This window comes from Drosophila santomea, unplaced genomic scaffold, assembly GCF_016746245.2.
Source record: "Drosophila santomea strain STO CAGO 1482 unplaced genomic scaffold, Prin_Dsan_1.1 Segkk104_quiver_pilon_scaf, whole genome shotgun sequence".
Lineage (NCBI taxonomy): Eukaryota > Metazoa > Arthropoda > Insecta > Diptera > Drosophilidae > Drosophila > Drosophila santomea.
Genome location: NW_025318935.1, coordinates 3,501 through 15,050, shown reverse-complemented (window position 1 = coordinate 15,050; position 11,550 = coordinate 3,501). Strand labels below are relative to the sequence as shown.

General features: G+C 44.1%; 1 protein-coding gene across 1 annotated transcript; it reads left to right on the top strand.

The window, feature by feature from the left end:
• Positions 1–1,601: 1,601 nt before the first annotated feature.
• On the top strand, positions 1,602–4,104 carry LOC122756558. The gene is made up of 3 exons (XM_044006655.1): positions 1,602–2,004; positions 2,361–3,428; positions 3,497–4,104. The coding sequence occupies exons 1-3, from the start codon at positions 1,602–1,604 to the stop codon at positions 4,102–4,104; spliced, it is 2,079 nt and encodes a 692-aa protein (XP_043862590.1).
• Positions 4,105–11,550: the final 7,446 nt, after the last annotated feature.

Genomic DNA, 11,550 nt, shown 5'->3' with positions numbered 1-11,550 from the left:
TCGCAACATTCCGTTCAGGCCTCCATTCCGGCGCCTCCTCAGGGAGGGTGTCGCTTACCCCCAGTCGAGTGCGACAGTTTCAGTGGGGACTATGTTCACTGGCCCACGTTTCGGGATCTTTTCTCAGCCATCTACATACACAACCCTCGGCTTTCAGAAGTTGAGAAATTGTTCCATCTCAATGCTAAAACTAGTGGTGAGGCTAAATCCATTGTGGCCTTGTCCCCCTTAACCAATGAGGGATTCGAATCAGCATGGAGAAACTTGCAGAATCGTTTCAAAAACAAGAGGCTGCTGGTCAACAGTCAGCTTAAGATTTTGTTTAATTTACCTTCTGTTGCCCTTGAATGCGGCAAATCCTTGAAACAGTTAGAGAGCACAATTCAAGGTTGGTTAACAGCTTTGAAAATAGCAAAAATCGACACCTCTAAGTGGGATTGCCTGCTCGTTTTTCTGTGCTTTGCCAAGTTGCTAGAGCTAACGCTGTCTCTATGGAAACAATCCCTTATGAGTAAGACAGATATTCCACTCTGGGCTGAATTCCAGGCTTTCTTACAAGATCGTCATCGAACGCTCGAGGCGATTGAAGATTTTAAGCCAAACGCTCAATCCAGAGCACTGCGGACTGACAATAGCTCGCGGGCGATCCAGACCTTTGAGAATAGAGTGACGGTAACTCCACAATACTGTAAACTCTGTTCGCAAGAGAACTATCCTATCCGAGTATGTTATTCCTACGAATGCCAGTCGGAGAGCGGGAGAAATATATAAAACAGCAGAAGTTGTGTTTAAATTGTTTTGCTAGAACGCATCTGCTTAGGGATTGCACTAGCACGCATAATTGCAATACTTGCAGAGGACGCCACAACACTCTCCTGCACCGAAATGGCACTCCACCAGTGCAGGCAGCGGTCAATCCTGACCACCAGCCCCCCATATCCACATTTAACCACCAGCAAGATATACAGTCCACTCCATTAACGAATCAACCGAATGTTCAAACGTTTCTGGGGTTTGACTCGGGTTCTGAGGCAACCTTTATTTCAGAACGCTTGTTCAACTTTATTAAGTTGCCTTATGAATCCATCCATGCTCAAGTTTCTCATCCTGTACTTTACATGAAGACTCTTTGGAGCATCTGCCGCCTTTGCAACTAGCAGACCCAACTTTCTACCGGAGTTCGCAGATCGACGTTCTGATTGGTGCCGATATCCTGCCATCGATCATTCTCAGCGGCTCCCAATATCTGTGGCACACTTCTTGGCCAGGAGACCATATTCGGATGGATTCTTTGCGGTCCGATCGCAACGATACCACAAGCAGAATATGCTCTTTTTCGTCCCGACTAGCTGTCACCGAGTCCAGACTAGACAACATTCTCACAAAATTTTGGGAGATGGAGGATATTCCAGTGAAGCTGGTTAGGGAATCTACCTCGATTTGCGAGGAAAACGCGTTGTGTTTAATGCTACCAATCCTTCATCAAACGGGAACAGCCTCAATGATATCCTTCATGCGGGCCCCGTACTGCAGTCCGATCTGACTATCCATATTCTAAAATGGCGTTTCTTCAAGTATGTTTCCATGCTGACATCACAAAGATGTACAGGCAAATTCGGGTAAATTCGGCCCATACGCGCTTTCAAAAAATCCTCTTTCGCAATAAGGACGGAGAGCTCTGTGACTATGAACTCGATACAGTCACCTTCGGCGTAAACTGTGAGCCTTTTCTAGCCATCCGCATACTACAACAGTTGCCTCAGGATATCCGAGGCCAATATCCTTTGGCAAGTGACATCATCTCGAACTTCATGTACGTCGACGATGTGCTTGCAGGCACTCACACTAAGCGGTCGGCAGTTTTAGCCATCGAGGAGCTTCGGCTGGCTCTTGAGAGTGCTGGTTTTCCATTACGGAAGTGGACCTCGAACGAAAGAAAACTCCTACAAGAGGTTCCAAAGGAGCACTTGATTAGTGCAGACTTTCTTGAGCTTGAAGAGGCTAGTACGGCGAAAACTCTTGGGATCCGTTGGCAAGCTACATCTGATAGTTTCTTTTTTATTCCAATGGTGATCCACCTCCAAACTGCTTAAACGAAACGAGAGGTTTTATCTCAGATAGCCAAACTTTTCGAACCAGCAGGGTGGCTATCACCTTTCGTAGTCCGAGCCAACATTTTTATGCAGGGATCTCCCCAGGGATCTCGCGACCCAGTGGCGGGAGTTCCTAGAAGGGTATCCTGCCCTGAAGGATATTCGTATCCCGAGATGCGTCACAGGACGCCTATGGGGATGCTATTTTCGTCCGAATCAAAACGAAGAAAGGCTGTTGTACCCATCTACTTACATCCAAAACCCGAGTCGCTCCTGTCAGATCCCTCTCCATACCACGCTTGGAATTGTGCGGAGCAGTGCTGCTCACGGAGCTGGCAGCTCTAGTAATTTCTGAAATGCCTCCTCATGTTTATGAGACCTTTTACTGGACCGACTCCACGATCGTTCTTGCATGGCTGAGTAGGCCAGCGTGCACCTGGACAACCTTCGTTGCCAACAGGGTCGCAAAAGTCGAACAGTGTACCGACGGAAGCAAGTGGGGACATGTACGATCCGAAGACAATCCAGCTGATCTGGCAAGCCGGGCCGTCTCACCCCAAGAGCTTAAGGACAGCGCACTGTGGTGGCGTGGGCCAGCTTGGTTGCACCTCAAACAGGAGCAGTGTCCGAGTGAGTTGTGGTTCCATCCGAAGACTGAGCTTGAGCAGCGCCCCGTCAAATGTCACACGGTCGCAGTGCCCTCAGCAGTTGAGATCCTAGAGAGGTTCTCAGCCTTTGACCGAGCTCTGCGCGTTCTTGCTTATGTGTTTCGCTTTGTGAAAAGTTGCCGGAGGAAAGGTGTAGCCTCATCGGTAGAACTCACTGCGGCGGGATTGTCGGAGGTGCAGGAGCGGTTAATTGTGCTCACTCAGAAGAATGAGTTCCCCGCCGAATATAAGGTTTTGAGCAACAAGCAACCAGTTCCACCCGCAAGCGCCATTTCTAACCTAAACCCCTTTCTCGACGGAAATGGTGTCTTGAGAGCCAGAGGCAGGTTACAAGCATCTGAAATGCTTAGTTATGATGAAAAACATCCGATCATCCTTCCTGCACGGTGTAGGTTCGCCGAACTTCAAGTCCTGTTTATCCATCGCATATCCTTGAATGGGGGGAATCAATTAATGATCCGACTGATTCGTTTCAAATTCTGGATTCCCAAGCTTAAAATGATGGTGAATCGAACAATACACTCGTGCCGAGTGTGTGTCATCCACAAGAAGAGACTGCAGACGCAGTTGATGGGGAATTTGCCCCGTGCGAGGTCCACGTTCTCCAGACCGTTCACCCATACGGGAGTGGACTTCGCAGGACCATTTGACGTCAAGAGTTATGTCGGTCGAGCCTGCAAAATCACAAAGGGGTACATTTTGTGTGTTTTACTACCCGGTCTATCCACCTCGAAGCGACCTCCGACTTGACTACTGAGAAGTTCTTGGTTCGCTCAACCTCGCCGAAGGATAGTTCCCCACCCCGCAGCTCCTTGTCAACGCCGACTAGCGCGCCTAGCCTGGTGCGGACGAGCGTCAGCATCCTTCCGACCGCTGCCGTGCTCATTGGGTCCGAGCAGAAGAGATTCGATGTGCGAGTCTTGGTGGATCCGAGCTGCCCCGTGAGTCGCATCCACGTCTCGCTGGTGAAGGCCCTCAACTTGACAGTCACGGGCGTGGGCAACGAACGGCTGTGCACCACCGAGATTCGCTCAAAAACGTCCCGGATGAGCAAACAGCTGCTGATGCTGGTGGACGAGCAGATGGATCCGAAGGTGCAGGACATGTTCCACAACATGACGCTAGCGGATGACCGGTTGTTCCACCCAGCGCTTGTCTCGGCTGTCCTTGGAGCAGACGTTTACGCCGACCTGATGCTGCCGGGTATCATCGCGAGCCAGGACGACCTGCCCATGGCAAAAAATTCCAAGCTGGGATGGATCCTTTCGGGACGCGGTTCTCTACCCAAAATTTGCAAGTATTCCTCTTGCAAGGGGGGGAGAATGTTCATGCCGAACAGCTGAGTCCGTTACCTCGCCAGCAGAGCATCGCTGTTGGCGGAATGTTCTTTTTGACCCGTTTCGGAAGTGGGGCACTAAGCCGCCATATTCATGTTGGAAAATCACTCGAAAATAAACCCCGACCAGAGAAGGACGAAATCCAACACCTTTTTTGTTTCATTCACTTCAATTCTGGGAATACTTGCGACATCGACTTTTCCGGCCCCCGACGTCCACACCTTTGCATCTTTATCTTGAATATTGGATTTTCTTAATAATAATAAGCAAAAGAAAATGAACTCAAATGAAATAGCACTTTAATAATATATGTGTAAATTAGAAGAAAATAAAACTATATATGGAAATAAACAATATTTAAAAAAAAAAAAATAACTTTAAAATAAATCAGGAACAAATATATAAAAAAACAAGAGAGAACGCTATAGTCGAGTTCCCCGAATATCTGATACCCGTTACTCATCTAGTGGAAGTGCGAAGGAGAATCTTCAACACTGACAGTTTTTGGCGGTTTGTGGGCGTTAGAGTGGGCGTGGCAACATGAATCGTGCTGCTTCTATGTCTCTGGAGTCTGTATGCTTAATCTCAACTTTCTAGCTTTTGAAATTCCAGAGATCTCAGCGTTCATACGGACGGACAGACAGACGGAATCGACTCGGCTATAGATCCTGATTAAGAATATATATAATTTATATGGTCGGAAGCACTTCCTTCTGCCTGTTACATACTTTTCAACGAATCTAGTATACCCTTTTACTTTACGAGTAACGGGTATAAAAACTATTGACTATAGTATGGGCAAAAAAATATTTTAGGTCCTTCCTATTCGGTAGAAAGTTCGACACATTAAGCGATCATTACTCTACGAGTAACGGGTATAACTACACTCTAGGTGGCGTGGACACAGGAGTTGTGGAATTTTTGGGGAAGATTTCTTTGTAAACAAAATAAGTTTATTTTATGACAAGCGCCAAAACAAGATTGGCCCGGTTGTTGAGACAGAAGCGATTTACGGAGCATAGAACTTTTTCCCGAACGCATATTTTTAACAACTGTGACGTTTGTTCTGTAAAACATTCGGATGAGAAAAACATCTAGCGCCATAGGTTATAGCAAGGCTTGTTGTAGAGAGCTCCTGTGTTTTCTTCCTTAACGAAGATAGCGGACTTTTTTTGATTAGTTTAGCGAAAGCGATGTGCAAGGGTCAGCCTAATGCGAGGCGGGTGACGCTGGGTGACCGTCAAAGGCATGAAACTCCAGATGGCACGAGGCGCTGACTAAGGGCTCTGCTGGGTCCGCTGCCTCGAACCGAAGACTTGCCGGCCTTAAGAAATTTGATTTGTAGTTCGTAACATCAGAGCAGTTGGCTCAAATAAAAGAACCATTTAATAGTGCAAACGTATTCGGTTTAATTTATACACTAGTCGGCATAAATATTTTGACAAAATAAACGCTGTTAACGCTGATAACCCATGGGTAAAAAGACTCGAGTTGAGTTTATTTATTAGATCATCAATGGTAGCACAGCTTAACGTTGGAATAACGTTGGTAAAAAAGATTGATATTGAGTTTAATGTGTCGCGACAAACTGTGTTTTATCAAATTAAAAAGGTTAAGAAACATAAAAAGAACAAGTCCGAATCGCAAAACAACGATCGCTGACGACAAAATCCTTATACGGGAACTAAAAAAATTCTCTTGCGAAGCACCAAGCTGTTGCAACGCAGTTGCAATCTGAACGTAAGGCAATTAGTGAGCGCACACATCGTAGACGTTTAAATGAAAAGGACATGAAGACATAAATTGCTAGGGATGCGCCGTATATTTCAAAAATTAACAAGCTTAAAAGTCTGAAATTTGCAAAGAAACATCTAAAGAAGCCAAAGTCGTTCTAAAGAAGTGTTTTATGGACGGATGAAAGCTCTTTCCAGTAAACTCGTCAAATCAAAACATTGTTGTAAGATTGCCAACTCAGCAAAGGCAAAAAAGACGGCCATGGCCCGATTGTCAGAATGTGGGCCATGGTGGAGGCTTTGTCATGGTGTGGGATGTGTTGCCTACAATGGGTTGGGTGACTTGGTCCCTGTATCCGGCTCGATGAACCAAGAGCAATATTTGACGACCCTAAACGACAATGGATGGGCTGATCGGGAAATCATTTATCCTGCATCAAGATAATGCTCCATGCCACAAAGCCAGATTGAAACGAAGTTCCTAAAGGATCTTGGCGTTACCGTCTTGGACTGGCCACCTCAAAGTCCAGATTTAAATGTTATTGAGAACATCTGGTCTCTTTTGAAACGCAAAAGAACAGCTTCGTTACAAAAAACTGGAGAGGAGACGATTTCTGAGCTCACTTTCCTTTTAAATGAGATAACACCAGAGATCCTTCACAATTTGATCGATTCAGTAAAGGACCGACTGAAAAAAGTTATTGATGCCAAAGAAGGATATATATTTTATTAATGGTTTCAATAAGGTGCTAATCCAGCTTCATTAAAATTTATTTTCATTGTAATAAAGGCCTGTCATATTTCATTAATTTGTTTGAATCTTTTAAGTTTTAATAAAAAAAGTTCGTTTGTTATTTAAGTTTATATCACTTATTGGCGTCCGAACATTCGAACAAGAGAAAAGACATCTAGTTTAAGCACCAGTGCCCCACAGTGTGCCTCGTGTCGAAGCACCAGTGCCTCAAAACGCCACACAGTGTACCTTGTGCTTAAGGTGCCTCAAAATGCCGAGAACATAATACCTCACAAGAGGCAAGCACCGCGAGCGCGATTAACTTTAAAAGGAGAACTTACGAGTCTCCTTTTTTACCGCCAATTCCATCTGTTGTACCAGTTTGTTGTACTGTTGTACAGTAGTGTTACCGAGGATCCCTAGTCACAAAAAGGAACAAATCTACAGAGCCAGTAGTAGCAGATTATGTTATACCAGATTATGTTGTTAGTTGTTAAGTAATACAGAAAATCTTCCTAAAAACTAATAAGAACCAATTCAATAACTTAAAAAAAAAACTAAATAAAGAACCATAGATGTTAAGGCATAGAAATTTACAATACACAATCTTACAATAAACTCGGTAGTATACACCCCTTTCCTCTGCGCATAGTAAAGTAACAGGTAAATAATCGTTAATAGTTCATAACTCTGTAGTAAAACATAACATAATATAACATAAATAATACATTTCAATCCTGCGAGTCCTAAGCGACCCTCCAGGATAAACCATACACTGGTTTTCAAGCAAAATAATCGTAAATAAATACAAAACAAAAATTTTTAAATAAGAAAGTACTTTTTGCGCTCAAATAGAATAGAGTAGTTGTCCGATTCCGAAGCGAATATTTCCTCGTACTTCAAATTTTGTTCGAGAATGCCAGGCGGGTTGTGAGGAGTTAAAACTCCGCACAAATGCACATAAAGATTACATGATGAGGGCCTGCTGTTGCCAGTTGCGCAACAAGTCAACGCTTAGTAACGGCAGTGCGAATCCGAGGAAAAACTGAACCGGTAGAAAGGGCATTTGGAGAAACAGAACCGGTAGAAAGAGAGTTTGGAGAACAGACTTTTTGAAGGCGTGAACATGAAGAGCTAGAGGGACTTAGGTCCAGCTGGACTTTGGACCAGACCAAGCTGGAGATTTGACCGGGCCAACGGTAAAACCGTGGATTTTGGATCCGGAGACTGGACACAAGAGGGATAAACCGTTAAAGGAGGCCTATATAAGCTGAAAGCTGGGCAGTCAAGGTGAACGAGGATACAAGTAAACAATGTAAAGCAAGGAAGTCAGTAAGGAAGCTACAGCCGTGATAGTCAGCAAGGAACAGCATCGTCGAGACGATCGTGACAAGGAGAGTCGTGGTACTGGAGCCACCAGTCAGAGCAGACGTGGGGTTGGCGTGTAGTTGTTCCACCAGGCGTTTGCCTTAAGGATCGCAGCAGTTAGCTACCGTGAGTCCGCATACGCGAACAATCTGTAGACCAAGTAACGCACCCAGCGACACGCACCATTTAGGACAACGAGAGCGGCGAGACAGCAGAACGAAGCCGCTGAGCAGACCATCCACGTTCGTCTTTCGCTGGGCGTCTTGCTACAGGGACTGCGGCGTACACCGGGTGATTACGCGGAGCGTCGGTAGCAACTGAACAGTCTAGCGGGACCGGCCGGGAAAAAGCGTACGCCTGGTGAGCCCAGCATTTGTTTACCCTAGTCTGAGAACGGTGAAAAGGCCATAGCCTATTTTTTCTCACCACCAACCACGTGTGGCCGCGGCAGTACCAGGCGAGGGTCTAGTTCCACGACGGGAGATCGGACACGTCACCGGATAATCAAATCACAGTATAGATTTAGGCAAGAATAAGGATCAAAGAAACGAAAACTGCAAAGTACATTTTAATATAAATTTGGTAGGACGAACACACGAAATCTTCTGAGCTAGCCGCACGTATCTCGTATCGAGCAGACCAAATAAAATCAGTTCATTAAAGTGTTAAACGATGCCATGGCAGGGCTAGGTATAGCCTGTGGCCCAAGTCAAGCGGCTGATAATAGACAACCGGGGACGAGCACCCTTACCACTACCACCGAACTAAAAAGTGTGATTATGGACCTAATTAGAGAGACGCATTCCACTAATAGACCCAAACAGGCAAAAAACGCGGAGGGTATGCCTATCTATAAAGGACAAGAAGAATCCTACAAATTCTACTGATGACTTTAACTGTACGTACAAAGGTAGTTGGTGAGGCAGACGTCAAAGGGTCGCTGAGGTATTATGTTCACGTATTGACAGTGTAGTCGCGCATGTAAGGAATGCAGACTCAGCACAACAAGGCCTTTGATTTGGCCTTGACTTATAAAATAAGTGCATTAATTTATTTGTATTTATGCATAACACTGCGTACAGTGTGCATTCGCTATATGAACTAGTACATAATAAATGAGATCTTAAAACTCTCGAGTATCAGACGTTCTTGCTAAACCAAGGCCACATGACAACTTATGCATTTTGTCAGGCAGTCTATTTTAAATCAAATCGGAGGCCGTGATGAGTCACCGGAAGTCATTAGAGCGCTCACCGATAACAACCGAGGCAAGCACTTCGTGAGAGGCCATAATGGCGACATGCCAGGCCTATTAGCCATAAAGAACCGAAAAATAGGAGCGACGCATTGCATTTGTGGTCTAGTAGAGAGCCAGGAGCAAAGAAATTCATTTGCGCCGAAGATTAGACGACAACCCCCACCTTTACCACCTAGAGACACCAAGTTAGTTAACTAACTAGGCTTACAGGGTAACAAATTATCTGGGAAACGTCCTCCTCCTCCGGCCAGTCTGGCCATTTCACGTTACCACTGGGAGAGCCAGAGTCAGATAAGGATTCGAGAATGAAATGCCATACCCACCGGAAATGTCCGAGCAAGCTTATCAAAAACAGCAAGGGGCAGCGGAGTTAACGGGCGTGTTAACAGTGGAGAATGAACAGGAGTATCTACAGTGTCCGTACATGTAACCGATATTAATTTTTTAGACTAAATAGTTATCGTTACCTTACATCAATTGTGGTACGAGGACGGAAAGACTTTTAAATTCTTAATAAAGGATTCAACCAAAACTACATACAAAATAAATCTAGTAACAAACGCCAAAGTAGAACGAACACCCTTTCTATGCAAACTATGTGCATGGTCAACAAAGATCAACCACCATACGTTCCTTCACCTGTTCAATGAAAATCATACCCCATTATATATAACCCCCCACTGTCAAAACACTCAATGGTATAATAGGAAACGACACTTTAAAACAGCTCAACGCTGTCATCGATGTTAAAAATTACCTTTTGATCATAAACGTGGATTATAGGTTAATCATTAAACAACTGCCCATTCAGGCCATTCAGGTAAACATTAAAGAGAGAACTGAGCATATGACTGAAAGCAGAAGAAGCTCACGGACTCAATCATCAAGAAACACGTCGAGTCCTTCGCTGAGCCGACGATAACTAACATACACCAACCAAGTAGGATGAGAGATTAAAACTTCATGGGATTACCAGTGTATAGCAAACATTACCCAAAAGCAAATGACAAATTAACTAAATGGTATTGTAAGACCTTCATGGTCACCATATAACGCTCCAGTATGGATAGTCGCCAAGAAAGCGGATGCGTCTGGAGAGAGAAGTATAGATAGTAATAGATTATCGAAAACAGAACTCTGTCATCATTTCGGATAGGACCCCTTGTCCTGAGATCGGAGAAATAATCGCACAATTGGGCGATGACAGATATTTCTCAGTTTTAGATCGGTATAGTCGAGTTCCCCGACTGTCGTGGCAGCTATGGGCGGTTTGTGGGCGTTAAAGTGGGCGTGGCAACATGAATCGACAAACTTGCACTGCTTCTATGTCTCTGGAGTCAGTATGTTTAATCTCAACTTTCTAGCTTTTGTAGTTCCTAAGATCTCGACGTTCATACGGACAGACGGACATGGCCAGATCGACTCGGCTATTAATCCTGATTAAGAATATATATACTTTATATGGTAGGAAACGCTTGCTTCTGCCTGTTTCATACTTTTCAACGAATCTAGTATACCTAGTGGGTTCCATCAGATCCCCTTAAAACCAAAAGACCTAAAAAAGACGGCATTCTCAATAAGCGATGGAAAATACGAGTTCACCCGCCTACCTTTCGGGCTCAAGAGCTTGCCATCAATATTCTAGAGAGCGTTGGACGATATTTTACGAGACGACGTAGAAAAATATGCTACGTGTATATCAACGATATTATAGTTTTCAGTTCAAAACACGCCTCGCAGTTAAGGACCATTTCGAAACACTAAGTAAAGCCAACAAGTCCGAATAGATAAGTGCGAATTCTTCAATGAAGAAGTCGATTTCTTAGGGTTTACTATTTCTAAGCATGGGATTAAAGAAAATTACAAAAAAGTGAAAACAATTGAACATTTTCCGGCACAAAAAACCTTAAGGGAATTACAGTCATTCTCAGGATTAGCCAGCTACTGTAGAAGATTCATTCGCAACTTTGAGAAGCTTACTTATAAGTCTACTTAGAGCCGAAAACGGACGTGTGTAGCATATCTACCCTACCAATACATTAAATGATTGGGTATAACTTAGCGTCAATATATTGTGACACTTTGTCATAATAAATATAAATATAAGAATACCCAAAAGACCAAACCCCCATAAGCATTTCAAAACCCAAGTATGCGATCTAACGCTCATACATAAGCCGATCGCGGAGCGTGGAATGCTGAGCATGCACTTTGCAGCTCAAGTCAAGCTATACATAACATATGTATGCAGAAGGCATATGTAAACATATATGTACATATACATATATATACATATACATATATATACATATACATATATATATTATATATAATCAAGAAGCATTATATGAGCGGGTTAG